Source organism: Equus przewalskii, chromosome 25 (assembly GCF_037783145.1).
Source record: "Equus przewalskii isolate Varuska chromosome 25, EquPr2, whole genome shotgun sequence".
NCBI lineage: Eukaryota > Metazoa > Chordata > Mammalia > Perissodactyla > Equidae > Equus > Equus przewalskii.
This window is the reverse complement of record NC_091855.1, coordinates 25,247,711-25,273,589: the sequence shown is the minus strand read 5'-3', so window position 1 is coordinate 25,273,589 and position 25,879 is coordinate 25,247,711. Positions and strand designations below refer to the sequence as shown.

General features: G+C 39.0%; 2 protein-coding genes across 7 annotated transcripts in view; one reads left to right on the top strand and one right to left on the bottom strand.

Annotated features, from left to right (window-relative positions):
• Window positions 1-7,304, bottom strand: part of TSHR (thyroid stimulating hormone receptor) — a 152,548-nt gene extending 145,244 nt beyond the window's left edge. The window contains exons 1-2 of one of the 2 annotated variants that reach the window (XM_008536736.2): window positions 7,121-7,304; window positions 6,490-6,811 (exon numbers count right to left, since the gene is read on the bottom strand). In XM_008536736.2, coding sequence (XP_008534958.1) covers window positions 6,490-6,659 — 170 coding nt within the window. In that variant the 5' untranslated portion in view covers window positions 6,660-6,811; window positions 7,121-7,304. Of the gene's footprint in view, window positions 1-6,489; window positions 6,812-7,120 lie in introns of those variants that run through there. The other variant, XM_008536743.2, reaches the window with a different exon arrangement.
• An 11,494-nt stretch (window positions 7,305-18,798) lies between these two features.
• Window positions 18,799-25,879, top strand: part of CEP128 (centrosomal protein 128) — a 381,669-nt gene continuing 374,588 nt past the window's right edge. For all 5 annotated transcript variants that reach the window (XR_011532693.1, XM_070593019.1, XM_008536820.2 and 2 more), the window contains exons 1-2: window positions 18,799-19,138; window positions 20,993-21,148. The gene's annotated coding sequence lies outside the window, so the exon portion shown is untranslated. The remainder of the gene's footprint in view (window positions 19,139-20,992; window positions 21,149-25,879) is intronic.

The following is a 25,879-nucleotide window of genomic DNA, read 5'->3' as shown; positions in this document are numbered from 1 at the left end:
GAATTTGAGAAATGCCGTGTGCAGGGAGGACCCTGACCTTCCCCTGATGCAGGTCAGAAGACCTCATGTGAAAGGTGCCCTCCCTGTATCTGAAGGCAGGAGCACCCTTATCTCTGAAGACAAAGGGACGACAAGAGGAGTCTGAACAAACAGAACCCCAGATACTACACTTGGCTCATATGCTTTTTTGTCCTATCACATTGTTCCAGGACTTTCCACTTTCTTCAAACCTAGCATAAAAACGCTCAGGTTAATTGTTTCTTTGGGTCTTCATTCTTTATGAAGGCTCCAGGGTCATGTAAAACTCATATTAAATAAATTTGTTTGCTTTTGTCTTGTTAATCTCTCTTTTGCTACAGGAGCTCCAGCCAAGAACTTAGAAGGGTAGAAGCAAAAATATTTTTTCCTTCTCTTCATTCCCCAAAGTATTCCTAGGAAATGATAGGGCAGGGCATTCAACCCAGATGACCTCACTCCAGAGAGTGTGGTCCTAGCCACTTTACTCTCCTGCCCCTGTAAAGAGCATGGAGATGTTTAAAAATTTAGGATTCCAGGTACTTATAAAGTTTAACTTAATAGATTTTCTGGAATTTTCTAAGTATTTGGTAAGTTCTGTCAAACATTTAAGTGCTTTAAAAGAAAATACATTAAATTTGTCTTCAGACTATTTATTATTTTATTAAATTACTTATTAAAATATTATTAAACTTGCGGCTGGTCCAGTGGTGCAGTGGCTAAGTTCATGAGCTCTGCTTCAGCGGCCCAGGGTTCAGATCCGGGTGTGGACCTACGCATCACTTGTGAAGTCATGCTGTGGTGGCATCCCATATACAAAGTAGAGGACGATTGGCACAGATGTTAGCTCCAGGCCAATCTTCCTCACAAGAAAAAAAAAATTATTGTTATAAAATATTCCTTAAAGTGATTGTTACAATTACTTAGATTTACAAGTAAAATAATAAATATATGGGGGAGGAAAGAACTAGATTTTCTATTTATGACTTTTTCTTTCTTTTTTTTTTTTTGGTGAGGAAGATTGGCCCTGAGCTAACATCTGCCAGTCATCTTCTATCTTGTATGTGGGATGCCGCCACAGCATGACTTGATGAGCAGTGTGTAGGTCAGTGCCTGGGATCCAAACCTGTGAACCCCAGGCCACCAAAGTGGAGTGCATAAACTTAACCACTATGCCACTGGGCTAGCCCCAATTTATGATTTTAATGAATAAAATATTTGTTTTTAAAACCAATTACCCCCAATAAGTCTTTTTTTGTGCACAAAAGCTGCCCCCACAGACATCAGAATTCACCTTCACATGTACTGTGTTACAAAGAAGGTAGTAATGTATTTTGTTGCCCATCAATATCTTTGTCCCAAGTAAAACAAACCCCTTCGCTTTTCAGATTAGAATACTTCAAAGCTCTTCAAATGAGCAGTTCCATCCCCCAGACCACAGCTTCCCCACTCCACCCCCACCCCTGCACCTCTTTATGCCCCACTCCTACCGGTTCAGGATGTGGTTCAAGCCTTCCCTGTTTCAGTCAGTCCCCCCCATGCCCACCAAGTACACTCTCAGCACACTTACACAGTTATAAGTCTAAGTGGTCATTTGATTAATATTCAGCCTCCACGCTACACTGTAAGATCCCTGAGGACAGAGACATGTTAGTGTTGTTCTCCACCAAATCCAGAGCTTAGCCCAGTGTCTGGAATATGGCCAGAGTTTAATAAAACATTTGCAGAAGGAAGGAAGTGATGAGCAATGTTGAGGGCATACAGTCCCTCTTTGGGGGAAAATTCCCCATTGTGTGTCATATCAGAAGGACCCAGTTCTGCATCTCTCACTACAGACACCGTAAGTGGGAGAGGGGGAATCTCCTCCCCCTGACCCCCTCCACCAGCAGCTGGGACACAGCAGGTAACCCATGTCGGACAGAGGCTCCCACATAGTATATCACTTTCTGGCTAGTGATTTAAAGAGGCAGAGACAGCTGAGAAATTATTGATGGCAGCACACAGACAGTCCAACAGCTACAGAACTGGGTGCCCAGCACCACGGATGTCCAGTGGCTGTCGTTACAGTGTTGTCCATGGAGTTGTTCCAACCAGATGGTTGGCTGTGGCTCCAACTCCCTGCCTGCTCTGGGCCCTGGCTTATTTTCAAAGCCAGGTTCTACAAAGATTCTGTAGATTACATGTTATCCTTTCAGAATATTTCTTTCCTCCCTAAGCTAGACAGAGTGGGCTTTCTGTTACTTACCATCAAAAATCTTAACTGATACACATACACACACATACACGCACACACACAGAATAAAGGAAAATAAATCATGGAGCCTGGAAGCATGAAGCAAAGCCACCTTTATAAGACACAAAGATTGGGCTGTGTTTGGGCAACATGTGAGGGCTAAAGCAGAAGGCTTCTCTTTAGGGTGGGAACCAAATGTTATTCAGGTTATGACCACTGATTGTGACTAAAACAATTGTGAAATCTGGATTTATTGCACATTTCCCTAAGTGTGAAAAACAAGTATGACTTGGAGATATATGAGATTATTCAAGGTAGAATGCCCACATGGCATTACATAATACTGAATCACACAGTGAGAAAGTGATTCCCTTTTCCATTGTCTTTCAATCCTTCTGATGCCACCAAGGACACCGTGTTGGACTGCTATCTCTTTAATATTTCTTGAACACTTATTATTCTTCCTTCTTAACAAACAGAAGGTGGCCTCAGGCTCAGAGCAGTCAGAGACAATACTCTTGAGCAGAATATAATTACATTTGTGTTTTCACTGTATTTAGTTTTTCTGGGTACCTTCTCTTTATAGCAAGTCGTGCTAATTTTCCATTTATAGCTGCGATATAAGCTTTCTATATAAATTTCTTTCAGTTAAAGAAGAGAGTCAACTTAAAGACACTGAGTGAATAATAGCACAGGTGGAACACAGATATGGCAAAAATCCTGAAGATGCTGAGTGATTGCCTTCAGTTTGGAAAACACTGGGATAGTTCAATTAGAGCCACAGATGCAGAATGCAAATGACTAACACTGAAGCAAAATCCAGAACTCGAAAACTATAACAGCCACAACAACTCCTTCAGAAACATTTCTGAAGACACACAAGTGTGTGAAGGACAAACCTTTACTCCACTGAAGCCCTAAACGCCATTCGGCATAGGGTGGAGGGAGTGGAGGTGGCGACTGTCACCATCATGAAATTAACAGCAGGTAGGTGAAAAGGACAAGGCAAGGTAAGGCAGCACTTTTTTGAGGAAGAATCCACATGAATCTAGCACAGCTGTCAAACCCCACCCACCTCCTAATTCAGAGAAGGGATGGTCCTCTCATGCAGGGAGGTGGCAAATGGCAACTTTCTGAGTGACAGTGATAGGTCAATCTCGCTATCTTTGCTTTTGAGGTAATATGATTTATAATTATATGCCAAAATTTAAAGTTTTAATTTTATGCTGCTTGCTTCATTTAATTTCTCTTAGATCAGTAATTCTCAATTGGGGGGAGCAATTTTTTTCAAACTACATGTATATCAAAGATTCTAGAATGTTCCACTGGGGAATAGGGCTACCAGCTCTCTTTTATTTCCCACCTAGTTACAACCACTATTATAATGAGAGTGTATCAGACGCCTTTGAAAACGGGGAAAGTGGAGAAAAAGATTCAGAACCACTGCTTCAGTGAGAGCCACAAACAGTATAACTCTCCCACCCATCTACCAGGTTATGTGAAGTTATATGATAGTGAAGAAAGAGGCCATCTGTTTACCTTTCAGCACCACAACATATGGATAGAAGATAATGCTTAGGAAGAATTGCTCTCAGCACCATAAGAATTTGTAAAACGGCTAGGCAGTGGTTACACAGCATCTAGATTCAGCAAGGAGGTTACCACCCAGAACAAGTTTTAATGACAAAGGTCTGGCTTGTTTCAGCAGGGAATGCCTTCTATAACCTAGATATAGTCTTTCTTTTCCTCCTTCCCTCCCATCCTCTTTTTCTTCCTCTCCTCCTTCTTTTTGCCCTTCTTTCCTTTTCCCCTTAGCCTCCTATTTTCTAAATTCTTGCAAGGTTATCTGTGGCTTGTTGGACACCACTAGTTTTTAACCTTCTTTCTCCAAAGCCTCAGGACCATACTGGGAAAAGGCTGAGAGGGTGAGACCCACTTTCATCTGAGAACAGCTCTGTGGTATTTCAAATCCTGGCACCACCACTTATAAGCTGTGTGACCTTGAGCAAATTGCTTTGTTTTTGTTGTGCCTCAGTTTCCTCACAAATAGGATTCAATGGGTTGGGTTCATGTAAAGTGCTGAGAACAGGAATAAGCACAATATAATCGTTAGCTTTACTTAGTTGACTTCTCTCGTAAGTTTACCTTCCACAAAAGAGTTCTACTGCCCCCTGCCCCCATTGTTTTCAAGGTCAGATTCTCCTTGCCACTGTCCATATCCCGTTCTTACTGTTTGTGATCCAGCAGATTCCCTCAGACTATTCTCATTAGCATCATAGACATCAGAAAGCACCTAATTGAACCCTCTCTTTCAACCAGAAGGAAACTTGGGTCCTCTCTCCCAAATAAATTATCTCCTAGTCAATGAGAAAGAGATGAAGAGAATGCAGGTTTCCTGACTCCTACTCCATTGCTCTTTCTCCAACATTACCCTTTCTCCTCAACATTTGGTGGAATTATAAACAGGATAACTCCAAGTTCTCTTCTATTGTCAGAGCCACATTTCTCATCAATCAATCTTGAAATTCTACCACCTTTTAAGAAGTCTCTGAAGAAGTAATATCTCTGGCCTTCTTTCTCCCCAACACACAGTGGACAATCTGAGACTAGGATATTTTTTTGTTCACTCATCCACCTAACAAGCCTTTTTTTTGAGCACTGAAGTAGTTCCAGGCCCTGAGTTGTGTGTGAGGAATTCAGGGTTGAATGACAGGGTCCCTGTGTTAGAGAAGTTCATGTCCTACTTGGGTGGGCATGTAAGGAAATAACAAATTACAGAAAATTATGCAGTATGTAAGGACTAGGATAGGGTTCATGCACAGAATGTTGGTGGGGGGGAGGTAGCTCACCAGCCTAGGGGTCATGGGTCAAGAGAAGCTTCTTGAAGGAATTGACTCCTAATCTGGATCTTGGAGTAGCGTTAGCCAGATGAAGAAAGGCGGAAAGCTGCTTTAGGCAGAGAGGATAGAATGTGGGAGGGAAGGCAAAGGCAGTGGTGAGAGCAAAGAACTTTGGGGAAAGTGCCAGAAATTCTGTTCAGTAGGAGTGGAAATCAGATTAGGAACCATGAGGTTCTACAGAAAGACTGGGCTAGGTCTTAAAGGATCTTGTAGGTTGTAAAAAGGGTTTTACCCCGGAGGCCACAAGGAGTCAATGCAGGGGTTTAACTAAGAGGACAAGAGCATATTTTATTCTTTGGTGGCAGCATGGAAAATGGAGCAGTATTTGGATGTACTAATTCATCCTGGTGAGATAAGAAACTGAGGTATCTCAGAGCAGAAACACACACCTATGCTGAATGAAACATTCATCATCTACTGTTAAACGGCCCTATAAGCTAAATTCTTGAGAGACTCTTGAAGTACAGCTTCACCACTGCTTTTCATTTATCTACATTCTCCTTAATAACCTGCACTTTCTTACCTTAACTGGGTTTACCGAGCCAAGATTGTTTTACTATTCTTTATTTCTGTTCTATTTTTAACCACTCAAGAAAGCTTTTTCCCCTTAGTCTTGTCTTCAATGATCTTTTCATTGATTTAAACGTCTGCTAGGGAACAGACATACGTAAAACTTATTTAACCTCAAGTTCCTAATTTGGCAACATTTAACATGCAGATAAAAAGTGTATTTTACAAAATTTCATCTCTTCATACCTCTACCACGCCTATCCCAAAGGAGATTTCTGGAGGCACTATGTCGGTGTGCAGTTCACATTTGAGAAAGTAACGCAGGTGCTTCCTACAAAGTTACCTTCATACAGGGTATATTTTAAAAAGAGCCCCAATCAAATTTTTGTCAACTATTTGTTGAATCAGCAGACCAGCAAAGATAATTTCCCATCTAGAGAGACTAAAAGGAGAAATAATTTTTTTTTTTTTGCAATTTTTCATTACCCAAGATACGATCAGAAAGGTCAACTCTTGAGTTGCCATTAGTCTTAGTAATATCTGAAGTAAAACTAAGATTCAGCCAGGGCTAGGAGAAGGCAAAGCGCTCTTTAGCAAGAACAATTCTCACTTTCATCTTGTACCAAAGTTTTGTTACCTTTTCGTGTGTTATGAATAACTAGAGTGTCAGCAGTCCCAAGTTTGGGCAACTGAGTCTTTACTCATTACACACACACACACACACACACTCACCCCTTTGGCCTATTCTTAAGCTCTTTTTGTGCACTTCTGTCCACCTTTCCAGCTGCCCTTGGCCTCTGGGTCTTACCCACTCCTCTCCCAGGTACTCACAGAGTCTGCGTACTGGGCGGTAGGCTGGGGATGTGGTGGATATCCTTGCAGGTGACTCTGAAGTCGTCTTCCTGGTGGCACTCGCAGGGGGGAGACGGACACCCTTTTCCCCCCAGGCTCCTGGGCAAGGCGAGAAGCAGCACCAACTGCAGCAGGGGTGTCGGCCTCATTTTCCACGGCTCCCCAAGGCTATTTCTCCATCCTCCACTCTGGTCTCGTTCTCAGCCCTCTGCGCCTCGGCTTCCTCCAGGCTTTAGGAGAGAGGGAGGGGTGAGAAGAGGGAGGACTTGATGGGGTTGTGACTTCAGCACCAGAGAGGAGGCTGGAGAGGGGAAAGAAGAGGCTCTTAAGTGTTCCGTTTCCCTAGGCAACCCTCCACCCAAACAAGTCTACTTGCTTCGCTTTTCTTGCCCTGAGCCACCCAGCCCGCTCCGTCTGTTCCCAGACACCTAACACCAGTCCGGGCTGTCCCCTCTGCTTTCCAACCTGCCCCACGCGTTCCTCCCATTCGCTCTCTCCAAAGCCTAGTTCAGACACCCTTTCCTTTCCTTGTCTCTAAAGCCAGTGGGGCCACTTTTTCCCCTGGGTAGCCGCCTAAAAGCGCTGCCTGTCGGGATCCACCGACACGCACTCTATCCGGAGCAAGTCCCCGTGGAATGGACCGTCCCCGACTGGACGGGGATCTAGCAGAACTTCAGCTCTTCCTGGCCTAAGACGCCTCTGCCGAGCGTCGGAGGCGGGCACACATCTCTGGCCAGCCCAAGGTGCGGCTGCAGCCGGGGCACGACAACGCTGGCGGATCCTCGCTGCTGCCCAAGTTCGGCGCAAACCGGGACCGCTCGGCGCTAGCGGCCGCACTCGCGCAGACATCGCCGTAGGGAGTCGCCTGGCGGCGTCCGGCTCCCACTGCAACGGGCGGACTCGGAGGTCAGGGACTGGGCTCTGGGGCCATCTGCTGTGCAGAACCGGGAACGGCACAAGCAGTACTGGTGCCCTGAATGGAACTCTTGAATCCAGCTTTGCGACACGGATTTGAAGCCAGCCTGTAAATTCTGGTCTGCCCCGGAATTTTATTGAGCCATATGCCCCCCCAGAAGATGGGAAGAAAAAGAATACTTAAGTGGCACACTATCATCTACTCATTGTTCTTCAGACAGTAGCCAAAAAGAAAATTTTAGATACAACTCAGTACCAATTTTCCTCTTAATAGTCTTCAATTGCTTACTAATTCTTCTTAGGGTAAAAGGAATATCAACCCCTCAGATACTGTATTATTCCATTTACATGATCTTCTGGGAATGAGGAAAAAGCTCTGATGATGGAAATCAGAATAATGGTTAGAGATTGACTAGAAAAAGACAGGAGAGAACTCACAGGCATTGTGGAAATGTTCTATATCTTAATTAGGCTGGTGGTTAAGTGGATGTATACGTTTGTTAAAGCTGATTGAACCTCACACTTAAAATATGTATATTTCAATGTCTATAGCAGCTTTATTCATAAGCATCAAAACCTGGAAACCACCCAAATGTCTTTTGACTAGGTAATGGATAAACAAAGTGTGGTACATCCACACAACGGAATACTATTCTGCAACTAAAAAATAAGAAGAAATTTCAAAAAGAAAAATGTATGTAAATTCTTTAGCCTGACCGATAGGGGCTGATAAACTTATTCTGTAAAAAACAACATAGTAAATATTTTAGAATTTGCAGGCTACAAATGATCTTCGTCATATCTGCTCTTTCTTTTTTAGAAGGCTTGTAGGCTTCCTACAAATGTAAAAGCCATTCTAGCTTGTAGGCTATACCAAAACAGGCCTTGGGCAAGATTTGACCTGGAAACCAATATTTGCTCATCTCTGTCTTTCAAGATTCGGCCCTTACCATTACTGTGCTGGACCTGCAACAAGACCAATTTATGATCACCTCTGGACTTTGCCGTTGTTGAAATCTGTGCCTGGAACCATCCGTCTTTAGATTTTCACACCATTCAAGTCTCGGTTTAAATTTCACCTCTCCTGAAAATTCTGTCTAGAGTAATGATTCCCCCATCATATTAACTTGTTTCACTGTCACCAAAACACTTATCACCTATTATTATTATTAATTAGTTTACTCATTTATTGCCTGTCTCTTGTTGCTCTCCCATCCCCATCAAAATATAACCTCCATGAAAGCAGGAACTCTGCTGATGTTTTTTTTTTGCCACTGTATCCCTAATACCAAGCATAGTGCCTAGCTCAGAGTTAGTAAATGAAGGAACAGGTTTGTAATGCTTACATTATTTATTTGTTGCAGCATAATCAATAACCCCAAAATCTGATGGCTTAAAAGACAATTATTATCTCAGAGTTTCTGTGGGATAACTTGGGAGTGGCTTAACTGGATGCTTCTAGCTCAAGGTATATTGTGAGGTTGCAAACAAAATGACAGCTAGGGCTGCAGTTATCTGATAGCTTGGCTGCAATCTTACTAAACTCACTTATTAGTTCCAGCAGTTGTTTTGTAGATTCCATCAAATTATCTACATTGATGAATTGTTTTGTCTGAGAATAGACAGTTTTACTTTTTTGTCTCCAATCTGGGTGCTTTCCATTTCTTTTTCTTATCTGATTACCTAGGCTAGAACTTCTAGTGCAATTTTGAGTAGAAAGAGTAAAGGCAGGCATCTTCATCTTGCTCATAATCAACTGAGGAACCATTCTTTCATCATTAAGTATGATGTTATCTATACAGTTTCCATAGGTTGAGGAAATTTCCTTCTATTTCTCAGTTGCTTCGAGTTTTTAATTAGGAATACATACTAGATTTTGTCAAATGTTTTTCCTGCATCTATCAAGATGCCAGCATTTTTCTTTGTTAGTTTGTTAATGTGGTGAATCATAGTGATTGATTTTTGAATGTTAAACCCATCTTGCCTTCCAGAGATAAACCCCACTTGCTCATGATATATTGTTTTTTATATATTCTCAGATTAGATTTGTTAAAATTTTGTTTAGAATTTTTGCATAGATGTTCACAAGGGATAATGATGTTATTTCCTTTTTGTAATGTTTTTGTATCTGGATAATTCTGCCACCATAGAATGAAGTAGGAAGTATTCCCTCCTCTGCAAATTTCTACAAGAGTTTGTGTAGAATCTATATTGTTTCTTTCTTAATTATTTGGTGGAATCCACCAATGAAGCTATCCGGACTTTGAGTTTCACTTGTTGGAAGGTTTTTAACTACAATTTCAATTTCTAAAAATAAATGTAGGGCTGTTCAGTGTATCTAAGTCATCTTGAGGCAGCTCTGGCAGTTTGTGATGTACAATGAATTTGTCCATCTCATCTAAATTTTTGAAGTTATTGGCATAAAGTCGTTCATAATATTCTCTTACCATCCTCTTCATATCTGTATAATCTGTTCTAATGTCAACTCTCTCATACCTGCTATTGGTAATTTGTGTCTTCTCTCTTTCTTTCCTGATTAGTATGTCTAGAGGTTTACCAATTTTATTAATATTCTCAGAGAAGCAATTTTTTGTTTCATAGATTCTCTGTTTTTTATATTCTATTTCATTGATATATATTCTAATCCTTGTTATTTCCTTTCTTTTGCATCTATTGGGTTTGATTTGCCCTTCTTTTCTTAATTTCTTAAGGTGAAGGCTGAGCTCATTGATTTGAGACCTTTTTACTTTGATAATATCATAGATATATACTGCAGGGCTAAAGATTTTCCCTATAAGTACTACTTTAGAGACATCTCATAGGCTTTAATAGCTTGTAATTTTATTTGTATTCAGCTTAAAACACTTTCTATTTTTCTTTTTAGATTTCTTCTTTGATTCATGAATTATTTAGAAGTGTGTTTAGTTTCCAATATTTAGGGATTTTCCAGATATCACTCTGTTATTGATTTCTACATTTATTTCATTGTAGAGAGAGAACACAGTTTTATGACTAGAAAACTTTTAAATTTAATGAGACGCGTTATGACTCAGAATATGGTCTATTTTGATAAATGTTCACTGCACATTTGACAAAAATGTGTATTCTGCTGTTGTAGAGGAGTGTGTTCTACAAATGACAATAGGTCAAGTTGTTGATGAATGTTGTTCAAGGCTTCTGTGTTTTTGTTCATTTTCCTGTCTACTTATTGCATCAATTATTAAGATATGGGTACTAAAATTTTTTACTACAGTTGGGGATTTTTCTTTTTTCCCATTGCATTTCTGTCAATTTTTGCTTCATGTATTTTGAAAATCTGTCATTAGATGCATAAATGTTTAAAACTCTTCTATTTTCTTGGTTAATTGATGCTTTTATCATTATTAAATGGACTTTTTTTATGTCTTGTGATATCCTTTGCTCTTTAATCTACTTTTGCTCTTATTGATAGAGCCAATCCAACTTTCTTTCAATTAGTATTACCTTGGTATGTCATGGTATTTCAATCTGACAATCTCTGCCTTTTATTTGGGTTGTATAGATCATTTACACTTGATGCCATTATTGATATTAGGTTTAAGTTCATAATCTTGCTACTACTTTTCTATTTGTTCCACCTGTTCTTTGATCATTTCTCTCTCTTTTCTTAAACTTTCTTTTGGGTTAATTCAGGAATGTTTGTGATTCTATTTTCTCTTCTTCGTTGACTCTTAGCTATAACTTTCTGGTTATTATAGTGGTTGCTTTAGGGTTTACAGTATACATCTTTAAGTTGGCATAGTCTACCTTCAGCTGACACTACACTACTTTATCTATGGTTTAAGAACTCTGCTTCTGTTTCTCCTCTCCAGGCCTTTATGCTTCTGTTTCCATATGTTTTACCTATACACAAGTTATAAACCCTACTATATATTGTTATTATCTTTGTAAAGAATGCCAATCATCTTTTAAAGAAATTTAAATCATAAAAAAAGACCCAAATAAAGATAATCATAAGTTACCTTTTTCTGGTCTCCATTCCTTAGTGTAGATCATATTTTCCACTGGTGTTGCTTTGCTTGAAAGATTTTCATTAACAGATCTGCTGGTTATCAATTATTTCAGCTTTTGTGTGTCTGAAAAAGTGTTAATTTTGCCTTCATTTTTAAAGAGTATTATTGCTAGGTATGGAATTATAGATTGACAGTATTTTTTCCTTTTAGCACTTTAAATGTGTTGCTCCATTGTCTCATTGCTTTCATTGTTTCCAAGAACAAATATTTTGTCATAATTTTCTTTGTCCTTTTGTAACATGCTTTTTTTCTCCCTCTGGCAGCTTTTAAGACTTTAGTTATCACTGGTTGAGAGTAATTTGATTATCATGTGCCCTGATGTACTTTCCTTCATATTCCTTATGTGGTATTTTGAGGTTCTTAGATTTATGTACTTATGATTTTCATCAAATTTGGCAAATTTTGAGCCATTATTTCTCCATATATTTTTTTGTCCCCTTATTTCTCTCTACTCTTTTGGGGATTCCAATTATTACACTTACATTTGGCTGATTAAAGTTGTCCAATTTAGCTTTTTTTCATTAAAAAATTTTCTTTTTCTCTCTGCTTTTCATTTTGGGTAGTTTCTTTTGCTATGTCTTCAAATTCAGTATTCTTTGTTTTCTAAAATAGTTACTCTGCCACTAATCCCATCTGTATGTTTCATCTCAGGTGAAGTTTTCATATCTAGAAGTTCACTTTGGGCCTTTTAAATATTTTCCCTGTCTCTACATAACATTTTTTTAACATCTAAAACACAATAACTGTTTTGATGTCTGTATTGGTTTGATATCTGTTACTAGGGCTACTATAACAAAGTACTACAAACTTGATGCCTTGGGGCTGGCCCTATGGCCAAGTGGTTAAGTTCGTGTGCTTGGCTTTGTGGCCCAGGGTTTCTCAGGTTTGGATCCTGGGTGTGGACGTGGCACAACTCCTCAGGCCATGTTGAGGCGGCATTTCACATAGCACAACCAGAAGGACCTACAACTAGAATATGCAACTATGTACTGGGGGGATTTGGGGAGAAAAAGTAAGGAAAAAAATCTTGATGGCTTAGAACAATAGAAATTAATTTACTTATAGTTCTGGAGGCTAAAATTCCAAAATCAAGATGTTGGTAGGGGCGCGCTTTCTCTCAAGCTCCTGTCATTGGATCAGGGCCCATCCTAATCCATTATAACTTCAATTTAACTTGAATATCTGCAAATATCCTATTTCTAAATACAGTCACATTCACATGTACCAGGGGTTAGAACTTCAAGATATCTTTTTGGGGGACACAATTCAACCCACAATAGTGTCCTTGTTTGGTAATTCTAACATCTTTGTCAGTTCTGGGTCAGTTTAGATTGTTTGATTTTTCTCCTTAAAAATGGGTTGCATTTTTCTTCTTCTTTGCATGCCTAATAATCTTTGTTTGGATGGCAGATGTAAATTTTATCTCTTTTAGTGCTGGATTATTTGCTTTCATATAAATATTTTTGAGATTGCTATCAGATGTGGTTAAATTACTTGGAAACAGTTTGATATTTCTGGATCTTGCTTTCAAGATTTGTTGGGTGGGACCAGAGTAGCATTTAATCTAGCGCTAATTATTCCCCAGTCCTGAGGCAAGACTCTTCTGAGTATTCTGCCTAATGCTCCCTGAATTATGAGGTGTTTCATTCTGGCTGATGGGAATAGTCATTATTCCCGATCCTGTTTGAGTGTTAGGCACTTTTCCCTCCAATCCTGTTGGTGCTTCTTTATCTAGCTTCAGTTTCTTCATGTGCATGTGATGATTTGTTCTCTGCTGAATACTCCATGGAGACCCTTTGTAGTTCTCTGGAATTTTTTCTCTACGTAGCTCTCTTCTCTCTAGTAGTTTGTCCTGCAAACTCCAGTTGCATTGGTCTTCTTAGACCCTCAGCTCCGTCTTCTCAATTCGGAGCATCCACTGGGCTCTGCCTGGCTTCCTCCTCCTTGCACCATGGCCTGGAAACTCTCTCAAAGTAGTAAGTTGTGGCAATCATAAGGTTTATCTTATTTGTCTCCTGTCTCTCATGGATCGTTGGCCTTCTCTGTTTGATGTCTACTGTCTTGAAAAGCATTGTTTCATATATTTTGTCTGCTTTTCTGGTTCATTCTTGTTTTAGTGTAAATCTAGTCTCTGCTACTCTATCTTTGCTGGGAACAGAAATGGTATGCTGAAATCTGTAACATTTTAATCAAGATTTAGACATCATGACATTGACTTGGTGGTGATCATAATGTAGGCAAAATCTCCTATGCCTACCAGTTTCAATTCAGTAAATTGGAACAAGCCTTCAGGATAACCATGTTCTAACAGTCTGCTCAACAAATTGCTATCATAATCAATACAGGCAATTTTCTGTCCTTAGCATAACTTTTAAACTTGGGCAAATAAACACATGAGGTGAGGAGATGAATCTATTTAAGCAAAGAGAAAAGTGTTTGCACTCAGATCCATTAAACACACAAAAAATCATTTTAAATATGACAGATGAATGAGAACGGCTCTAGAACATTTTCCTTCTTGTAGAAGAACCATTAGCATCGTCCAAATATCAGAAAGTGATATTTAGCAATGAATTCTTCTATGAGTTTCATCTTTTTCAAAAGGTACCTATTAAAGCGGAGCATAGGATATATTACTTATTTGTAATAAAAATGTTTTATAATTTTGGTTTTGTACATTAATAGTTATTCATTTTCACCTTAAATGCATACAAATTGCTGTGTTTTATATTTGTGATGCTCTTGACAGTGACAAATACCCATAATTAGTAAGTGTGTGGCTGAAAAGAAAATTATGGAATCTATAGTGCTTCTCCACAATAAATAGCTGAAGATGATTCTTTGAGTAGTGCACAATACCAGGCTTCCAAAAACTTGTCTTTTATTTTGACTCTTAGACTTGCAGTTAGCTTGAAAACTTGATGCAGAAAGAATCAACAATCACTTATGATTGTTTCGTGCTGGTGTAAAGAGAGTGGCTTTTACCACTGTCTTGGCTCAGAGAGAATTTTAAGTAGTTCTGTTCAGTTCTAACAAATCAGGATGTTTGGGATGTCTCTTTTACCTTGCCTATAGCATCCACTTTGGTGCTCCATCTTTCTTATATGACCTATGGCTTATAATTGTCCCGCGACATTACAAGGGAGCTTGACTGTCTGTGGGGGCTAGCTGGAACCACACAAAGTCTAATGGTATAAATGGTCATTACTCGTGCTGGACAAACCCTGGCCAAAATGTAGGCTGCTTTTGAAGGGACATCCTCCCTTTAATGCCAATGGGCAGGCCAGCTAGGTTCAGGCTATGGAAATAATCAGTTTGCTGCTGTTGATTCACAATAGAATGAGTTTGCAAGTATTGGTGAAATACAACTTCTGCTCCTTCTACTTGAAATAGCCCCGCCTGTGTCTGCCTCCCAACAGCTTCTTCTATAATAGCTGTCTTCTCTTCTCTACAGTTATCAATCCTAGATGAGTCAGATTATGATGATCATTCCAATGATTTCAGACCAGCTTGATTCCAGAACCTCTTTATTGGTTAGCCTATCTACATGTTTAATGTTTGGTATGGCTCAAGAGTGTTTTTGATGAAACTGCTCAAAAAAACTAGATGTGATGTTAGTACCTCAGATCTCACTGGCTGGGCAGTTAGGTTTCATTGATGTAATCTTAGTCAAGGCTCTGGATTTCAATCAATAGGATATATCTTAAGTTTCAAAAAGGAAGTCATCACAAGGCAACATGGTATACTCTTTGTTCTAAGAACCTAGAACAAAACAATAAACAAGGTCTCAATGTTCATGGAAGTAACATTTTAGGATATCGTAGTATGTATAAGCTAACATATGCTGAGTGCTCACTTTGGGCTAGGTACTGGGCTAAATGCTTCACACATTAATTTATTTTGTCCTCAGAGCAACTCTATACATTATGTACTATTCTTATCATCCACATTTGGTGAAGGAAGAAATGAAGGCACGAGTGATTAAGTACTTGCTTGAGGTCACTTAGCTGATGGGTATTATGGCTAAAATTAGAATCCTAGTGGTCTGGCTCCAGAGTCTGTGCATTTCACCACCTCCAGCTGCCTGGTACACAAGTACAGGACATAAAAGTGGGAATAACAAGGGATTAGAGCCAAGGACTTGGAAGTTGTCAGGAACCAGGGTTCTATTCTCTTAGGCTTATTTCCTCTGGGGCGGCACAGCTTACCCTTACTGCATTACTCATTTGTCTCTCTCTTTCTCTGAAGATTAGGTTTTTCAGATTCTCCTTGAATGTAGATAAAGATGGTTACCTTACTGTACTAGCCTCAGCTTGCACCTGTATCTCAAGACTATTCAGGTGACCAATTGGATGATTGAATCCCGATTTTAAATCCTTGAAGGATAAAGAGCATGACTGGTGCAAATTGTTTCAAGAGTCTACCCCTTGTCCAGTCAGCCATGCTTAGAGAGGTAGGAGCTTTGTATAATATAAACAAGGCTTCAGCGGCCCAAAGCCGTGGGTAGGATCATTCCCAGTAACAGGGCAATATGGGTGAGGCATGTCAAAAATATCTGCACATCTACCCTTATCAAGGTACTGTGTGGCGGGAGGATCATTGATGACACTAACCTGAATAGGTATAATTTTGGGGAAATCACGTGTTATGGACTGAATTGTGTTCCCTTCCCTCACTCATCCCATATGTGGAAGGTTTAACTCTTGATGTTACTATGTTTGAAGATAGGGCCTTTAAGGAGCTAATTAAGGTTTAATGAGGTTATAAGTGTAGGGCCCTAATCTGGTATGACTGGTGTCCTTCTAAAAAGGGAGAGAGACATCAGAGACCTGCCTGCACAAGGAAAAGGGCATGTGAGGACACAGAGAGAAGACAACCATCTGTAAGGCAAGGGAAGAAGCCTTAGGAAAACCCACACCTACTGATACTTTGATCTTGGACTTGCAGCCTCCAGGACTATGAGAAATAAATGTCAGTTTAAGCCAGGCATTTGGTGGTATTTTATTATGGCAGTCCTAGCAACCAAAACATCACGTAACCTCTCTGTGCCTCTACATCGTTTGCAAAAGATGAATACTGCGGGTGATACTTCTTGTGGATTTTTCCAACTCTAAATTCAGGTAATTCAGCTTGAGCGTGGTTTTGAGGTTGGATAATGTGTGTCTGCCATAGTGATTAAAAACAATAAATGTCATTTGGGAGTTACAAGGCACATTTTGTGTAAAATATTTTTTATTGGCTTTCTTATTTTGTCTATATTATTAAGAAGGAGAAAGATTCTATGACGCGACTTCACTATATTTTTTCTGGATGTCACATCTGTGGATGGAGAACACACCATTTGACAAGAAGCTGCTATAAATTTAATAATGTATTTTAAAAGTTCTTGGTCATACAGGCCGGCCCTGTGGCTGAGTGGTTAAGTTCCCACGCTCCGCTGCAGCGGCCCAGGGTTCGGATCCTGGGCACGGACATGGCACCGCTCGTCAGGCCACGTTGCGGCGGTGACCCATATGCCACAACTAGAAGGACCTGCAACTAAGATATACAACTATGTACCAGGGGGGATTTGGGGAGATAAAGCAGAAAAAAAAAAAAAAGATTGGCCACAGTTGTTAGCTCAGGTGCCAATCTTTAAAAAAAAAAAAAAATTAAAAAAAAGTTCTTGGTCATAATGAACTCAAATCCGATTCTCTACCCATCAGTCCCAGTTATCCTCTGATTTTGCTTTATTTTGTTAATATCACTTTAAAAATGGGGGACCAGAATTTAATCAAATTCTCTAAATATGGTCGGACCGGTGAAGAGAGGTTGTGCACACTCAATTTTTATTAATGTAACCGAAGATTACATTAGTTTTTTTGGTAGTCATTCTTCCTGCTGTTGATCAGATATCACTTCCTCAGAAAGTTTCTCCTTTCTGTCCATCCATAGAAGGCAATGCAGTATCCTATCATCCCGATTTGTAATAATTTGTTTACATCTATTTCCCTCACTTGACTCTGAGCAACATGAGGGCAGAAATTATGTTGTTTATCTCCTCATTTTTACTGCATCTTCAGTATCTAATCATCTGGTCCTAGAAATATTTGGCATATGTTCACTGAATTGAATGAATGAACACAATTGTTATGAAAAATTAAAATGTCAACAAATAAACTGAATTATTATTATGCTTCTACATGCTTTTGGGGCAATTTTATGGCTGGTCTGAATTATATTAATCTCTGTGTCAGGTGGAGTGTATTGAAGACAATTTTGAGTAAGCAGCTTGAAGATAGATAGATGCAAATACATAGGTAGGTCTTTAGAAGAATTATTTTATGTTCAAACTACATATGAAATAACATTTACCTTTCAGTGTGGGCCAGAGAAAATATTTGAATGATTCAAATACATTATGTATGATTTTATGTGTGCACGTGAGAGGGAGAGAGAGAGAGATATGAAGGGAGAATGTGAAGTGAGGACAAGCTGAGAAGAGAGAGAGAATGACTTTAAAATGTTAGCTCCCTGTGTTCGAAGGGCTTAGAGTCTAATGGAAAAGACCAACTGGGAAATGGATAATCACAGTACAGAATTATTAGCACAGGAAACCTCTGTCGTTTAATTTGATCTAGCCAGGAAAGTTTTCACAGATAAAATAAAATTTGAGGAGGAAAAGATCAAAGCTCTATTTGGCAGAACAGAAGGGAACAAAGTTCCAAGTGACTAATTTGATTTTTCACTTTTTCTTAGCTTTTCCTAAGTTCAGTTCTTTGTTGAGGTTTTTATTACTTTTTCATGACTGAAACCGACTTCTCTGAGTGGACTATGTCTCTTTCATGTTCTAGAATGACTGAGGAGATGACACTCTAGACTGACAGTAGCAGCCATCATGAAGTGACAGCCTCATTCCAGTTTGGTTGGCCATTAATGAGCTATGTGATCTTAGGCAAGGCACTTACTCTTTCCAGGCCTAGAGGGTTTCAATAGATAATCTTCTCTGTTCCTTTCCAGTTCTAAGAATTTGCGAGCCTTTGAAAAAGACATTAGGCTCTGGTGTTAAGGGGATTTTTACGCTTCACTGCTAGAAATTATGCTTCCCTATTCCCCAAGGAGTAAAAGAAACGTAGTCTATGTTACCACTGCAACTAGTTTGAATTTTTCTTATTTTTTTAAAAGCAAATATTTTAGACTTCTCTGATTAAATTACAGTCAGAGCCAGGGCACCTCTGTAATTCACTATCTGGTGTTTGCTTCTTACAGAAGCTACTTGCCCTTTAAAAAAAAAAAAAAGAACAGGGCAAGAGGGCGCGGCCCAAGGACTGGGGTGCCCGCTAATCTAGCTGCTTCCGGGAAAATCACCCAAAGACCAGTCATATGGTATGCTGGGACTTGTGGTTTCTCTTAAGGCCTCTCTCCATTATTAACTCCTTGTCTTTGAGCATGAGACGGACTACAACTCCCAGAGGGCCAAGCGGCAGCAGCGGGGTCCCGTACACTTGCTGCGGCTGGGCGGCTAGTTCAAGTTGCCATAGCTGCGAGTCTGGGGACGGCAGAGTCGGTTGCGCCGCAGCGTCTGGTCAGTTCCACCTTCTGGGTCACTGGTGGCCGCGGGAGCCGGGTGGGGCCTCGGCGATGATCCGGCATTAAGGACCTGGAGTCCTCTTCTATCTCAGGTACCTGCCCCCAACCGCCCCCTCGCCCTTTCTTTACTACTTCCCTATCTTATCGTAGACGTTTTAGGTCCCACTTCCTCTCGTCCCAGGGGTGGGGACAGCAAAGCTGCGCGGAGATCTACGGTACGGCTGTGGATGGGTGGAGTGTGTGCCAAGGTCGGGGGAGACGGCGCGCCTTGCATCCCGACGCCCCCCTCCCTCGGCATGGGTGTCCACAGACGGGTCCTAGCCAAATTATCCAGGGAATTTGAACTACGTTGTCCTTTTTTGGGGGAGCAGCCTGTCCTGCCGCTAGCAGCTGCGAGTCTTGAGCTGTCAAGGAGATTGGCGTCATTCTGGCGCTTCCCTGCCTGGCCTGGGATATAACTTGACGTTTTGTACCTGTTCTATAGTTAACAAAAAAGTTTGCTATCCTTGGGAGCGCTGTATCAGTGACCTTTCTCTCCTTTGCCAACATGGGAGTTGCCCCAACGTTAGCTGCTAACAGTCACTTATTTGAGTTATTTCGGAGGAACACCTGACGTTGAATTTCAGCAGCATGCTTTAATGGGTTAATGGAACTTATCACTTCTGCAGAAGTCCAGTAAAATCGCTTTGCAGGGTTGTCCCAAGTATTATGTAAAGTATCCAGCGCAGAGTCTGGCACAGTGGAAATGCTCAGTATTTGTAATTTATTTTTATGAGTTATGCAGAACTGTGCTAATAGAAATATAATGTGAGCCAGACATGAAAGTTTCAATTTTCTAGTACTCTTTAAACACGTAAAAAGAAACTGGTGAAATTAATTTTAGTAAGTTATTTAGCACAATATGTCCAACATTTTCTCATGTAGTCGATATGAAACTTATTGAGATATTTTACATCTTTTTTTTTTCTTAATTGTACTGGGTCTTCAAAATCTGGTGTATATTTTACACTCACTTTGTTGGGTCAAATTTGAATTGGCCAGATTTCAAGAGCTCAGGAGCCACTTAGGGCTAGTGACGACTGTGTTGGACAGCACAGGTAGAAGATTAACTGGCAGGTTCACATTGGCAAAGAGAAATTTGGTTGTGTCTCTGACTCATGTCATGGGGTGAAGATTGCTGTTTTGTTAGAATAGTGAAGTATGCCTCATACCTATGGCTTCTCAGCATGTCCTCTCTGTCATTGCACGACCTGGTTTGCTTCAAACTCTCTCGACAGTTTATTTTGATGAACTTTTCCAGAATACCTTTTTACTTGAAGTGGTTTATCAGTGTAGTCCCAGATCTACTTTTATGTGGGCAGCTACCAGTTCTGTGGGTAATTTTGTGTGGATTCTTACAGACTGCCTTGAGAGCAGTCTCAAAGAATTGAAACTATTTCTGCCCACAGCTGTTTCCTACAACCAAAGACATTTTACATACTTAATTGCAATACTAAATGTGGGAAAAACTGGGCAGCTTTTAAAATATTTCTCTTAGGAGTGCTAGCCTATAGTTTGTTAACTGGCTTAGAAATATAATTGGTCCATTAAATTCCGAAGTAACATGTTAATTTCATTACCTGCCTTAGTTAGTTTACCCACTGACAGACATGCTCTGGGACAATACTTTTGGCTGGACTTGGGCTACAGTTCCCACTGCGATGTGATCTAGCCAGCCCAAGGGGTGACCAGGCATGGGTGGAAGTCACCAGTATGTGCTGGCTGGACATTGGAGTGTGGAGAATTCCCGTGAGTTCAGTGGGGCTTTTGCATGACCCAAGGAGCATTTTCTCTGTTCTCTGATATGCCATAAACAGTATATAGTCAGAGTGTATTGTCATATTTTATTATTTTTAAAAACTTAAGATTGTAGCTATGTTTTACCCCCTTGTTTCATTTATCTGTAGGTGGTTTGGGGAAAGTGTAGGGGTGACCAACGATCATCTGCTTGCCTAGGCCTTTTGCCCGGAACCTCATGAAGAAATGATAGGAGGCAGACATATGTGCCTAAGAAGAGCACTGAGCTCAGAGGAGAGCAGCACGGAGTTTTGGGGGTGTGCTTTGTAAGTATGCATTCTCCCCAAGTTTCTGAGATAAATTTTTGCATCTTTAAAGTAGAAAAGAATATGTCAACAAATCGACTTTCGAGGAGCAAGAAACCCCTGTCTGACATGTATAAAAATAAAATAGAATGGTTGTGCATGCAGTGTTACAAAAATTCAGGCGACCAATCTAGAAACCTTAACAAAAGCAACAATGATGCAACTGTTTCTGTTAGGCAGGTATTTGAGAGCCTGTTTTGTTCTAGGCACTGTATTAGGCACTTTTTACATGTTATATTTATAATACTTTTATTATGCTTATCTTCATTTTACAAATGAAACAGGTAAGGCTCAAAAAGTTTATTTGATTTGCTTGGGATTCTGGAGCTAAAAGAGCTGTCTTCATCCTCAGGTCCTCTGACTCCGAATTCCAGCCTGCCCACTTCACAGAAGCCACATTGCTCTTTATGATCACTGTCTAATAGGATTTGATTGACAGTTAGCATTTTTAGATTGTGTACCATATACAGCAAAGTTTACTGTTACTTGTCTCTTTAAATGTTCAAAGGGTTCTATTATCTTTCTTAGGTTTTTCAAGGTATGTATAATGGTCTTTACATTATTGTGATAAGAAATAGTTATAATTTGTGATTTTTGTAAAATGTACATATTCAACATGAATTGTCATTGATAATCAAGAATGTAGTGTTAAAAACCCAAGTTTTCCAACATAGATTTAAAATTCTGGAGACTTTTTAGCATTTTCATGTTGCATTTTGATAAAGGGCACTTAAACATATAGGGAAGACCTATTGGGACCTTGTAATAACCCTGTGTCCAAGATCTATGCTGTACAAAATTCTTAGAATTAAGGGCTTTTAGGGCTGGAGGGGCCTCAGGATAATTTAGGCCCGAAATTCTCAACTGCAGTCTTGACACATTTGGGAATAATATAAAAATAATCTAGAGTAGATTCACTATTACCTATGTAATAATGTCACTGGGTTGATTCTAATATGAAATGTTTCAATATATTCATACTATTCTATAGTGTGCTTTTCTTGTCTTGTAATAATGTACTATTATAAGCACATTAAATTCTACTTTGTCTCTTTGAACTACTACATAGTATCCCAAGTGACTAGATACATTTAATGTATTCTTTATCATGGGTTTGTTTTCTTATTTTTTTACTACTGTAAATAGTTCTGCAATGAAACTCTTATACATCTGCATCTACACATAAGATGCATACATACATTTTATATATGCATCTCCTTTTGTTCTCCTAGGATGATATGAATCTTTGGGTCAAAACTTATGCAACTTACTTATCTTTACTTGTCTTACCAGATTGTTCTCCAGAAGAGCTATTCTAGTTAATATTCTTACAGCAAGGTGTGCCTTTGTCAACCCTATTGGTGAGAGCTTTTTTCCAGCTATATAAAACAGATAAACAGGAATATCATTTTATTAATTTAATTTGCAATTTAGTTAAATAAAGTATGTTATACATTTATTAGGGTCATTTGTATTCTATGAATTGCCTTTTTATATATCCTTTGTACTTTTTACTACTTTTTTTTAAAAAAAAGATGATGAATCCTTTGGTTTCCATATGATACAAATATTTCCTGAGTTTGTCCTTTAGTTTTCTAACCTTGTTTCTGGTGTCTTGTTATTAGTAATTATGAATGATCCTAAGAGGTGTATGAGGCCTTTATCAGGTATTCACACCTCCCTGAAATTCGTTTAATCCTTAACCTAGATCTGTACATTGCTGGTGCTTGGAGTGTCTGGGAGATGGGAGTATTTGTGGTCATATGAATCCATTTAGTTGATGAGCATTTAGAATCTAGTGTATGCACAGGGTTTGCCATGAAACAGGTGCTCATGAATGAGTGCTTAGGAATGAATGAACTCATGGATGAATGGATAAGTGAATTAAAGCTAAGCCTGAACTAGGCTCTTCTGAATGAAGAGAGACATTGTGGAAGAAGTGAACTATGCTTATTATTTTAAAGGAAGAAGAGAGAGTTTTATAAGTTGTAGAAAGAAGGAAAAAGCTTGATGGTGGAAGAGTGAAGGCTTCAAAATGGCAAGAATGAGTTTGCTTATGAACAGCAATTGGTACGTTGAAACAGTATTGAGAATGGACCCAGATGATAAAGAGCCTAGAAAATTTGGAGTTTAGAGCTTTATAGTACAGATAGATAATAATTGAGGAATGCAGGTAGCTGCAATGACAGTGATTAATTAAAATGGTTTGCAATAATTCAAGCAAATCGTCTAGGTTTGATTCAGTTATAAGTTTTAATGCATGTATTTAAACAAATTTCACGTGTTTGTCTTTGTTTACTCTAGAAAAGACATATCAAGCATTCATATTTATACTATTTTGCAGTTCAATCCATATTGTTTCTAAGGCATTTACCACAAGAATTATTTCATCCAACAATTGTTTGATTAGTACTTGCTAATTGCAAAGTCCTGTCCTTTGAAATTTGTCTCTGGATTAATCAGACAGGATAATAGGGAGAAGTTAATTGTAAATTCATTCAAAAATGTTCCGTCTACATGCCACGCACCATGCTAGGTGAAATACAACCATGAGCAAAATAAACGGAGTCTCCCATGAGATTTAGAGTCTAGTAAGGGGACGTACAAGAGCTGTGACGAGGTGGTGTCCACTGTGGGCAGATGGCTCAGAGTTGGGGTGGGGACAGTTCAGGAAGGCTTTCTAGAAGTTTCCTCTGAACTGAGACTTGAAGGAAAAGTAGGAGTTAGCTAAGGGAAAAGGAGTGAAAATAATGTTCCAGGTGGTGAATCCAGCATAGGTTCGATAGATGAGGATGACATATTTGAGGATTTGGAAATAAAAAAAAACCTTTGAGGTGCAGATAATTACATTTCCTGGACATGTTTAATAAATGTCTTGCTGTAATTAGAAAGCTATAAGAATGCAGAAGGAGGGAAGATCACTTCTGGCTGGAGATGGAAGGCTTCGCTTGAGATTGTATTGTTTGAGCTATGCCTGGAAAGATGAGTGGAATTGAAATAGGTCGCAATAGTAAACAGCAGAAGGCATTCCAGACAGAACTAATGATATTGGCGAGGGATGAAAGTGGTAGGAAAATAGCTGATGTAACAGCTGAATGTAGGCCGTATGTTTTCTGTGGTTCTGTTGTTGAAGAGAAAGGTGGCTTGCTGAGAGTCTTAAATTCCTGATTCAAGAACCTAGACTCAGTCCTGTGGGCAGTGGGTGTCAGTGAAGGTTGGCATGGGCAGGGAAAGACACAGGGTTAAAGAAACCATTGTCGTGGCTAGGAATTAGTTAAGAAACATCCTGAATTATGAATGGTGCTCAACTCTGCCCCTTGGTAACCTTGAGTACCTTACTTTACTTCTTTAAGCCTCTTATGTATATATCATGATGAAAATAGTACTTACCTTGTAGGGTTATTGTCATGCAACAATCTGTGATGTTAAAGCATTAGCCATTTAGCATTATTATTTCAACTTTTGTTTTTTGAACGTTTTTGAAATTGAGGTTCCTAACTGGCGTCCACATCTATGTACTCTCAATAATTCAGTTTTTAAATATGATTGGTTTTAAATGGTCTTGAACTCTATTTCATTATAATTGGATTCCTTTCTAATCCTATATCTTTTAAAATTTTTGTGTATATATTTAAAAACATTTCCAGGAAACAGTTCTTGGTACAGTTAAGAACTCTATCTTTTTTTAATTTAGAAGTTTGTATTGTATTTTGGAAATACAAATCATTCTATTTATCCGCTTTTAAAATTAAGACTGAGAAATACAAAACTCTTGAATAAACATGTCAATAAGTACAATAAAAATGAATTCCAGTTCTTTATTATAGAAGAGTTAAAGGAAAGATCTAAAGAAGAGTGAGGAAAGAAAGAAAGGTGGAAACTGAGAAAGAGTGAAGGAAAAAGAAAAATAGAAAATACGTGTATACCAAAAAGAGAATGCCTTTTTTTTTAAGATTTTAGGATATGGTTTCTGAAAAAATAGAAATGATTTTCTGCATAAAAGTGGTTGTAAATATTCTTAAAAGAGAAAGAATTATTTAAGACATCTTGAAAGAGCTGTAGAAAGTTAGATTTATAGCAGAGTTACGTATTTAATACTTTATCTTATATTCACTATATAAACCTTTAGTTCTAAGTAAATACGTACAGATGGAATATTCTGGCCTTACGTACGTTTCTTGGAGGAGGGAGGGTGGATCATAAGAAATATGATAAGGAAGGACAAAAAACCATTTCAGTGATTGGGCAGTGTCTTTGGAATTTATGCAATTCTTTGCATCTAAGAATGCAGTAGAAAAAGCACTGGCTTAGAGACACAAGAGATGGGTTCTGGTTCTGTTATTGTAACTTTTTAGCAAAGCAATCATGGGCAAGTATTTTACTCAAAGCTTCATTTCCTTTAGCAACAAAAGTAAAGAGTTGTCATTATACCAACTTTATGGGATTGAAATAGAGATCAAAAGAGAAAACGTTAATGAAAATGCTTTGTAAGCTATAAAGCAATATGCAGATTTAAGGTATAAATAGCAATAAGAAATAGTTCCCTTAAAATTTTTAGTGTTGTGTCATTCACTGGGAAAGTTAAGAGGAGTTCCTGTTTCTACTTTAAAAAGTAGGAGGAATAAAACAAGTATGCTTTATAGTATACTTAAGAAATAGCTTGTTTCTTATGAAAAATTTAATATTATAGGG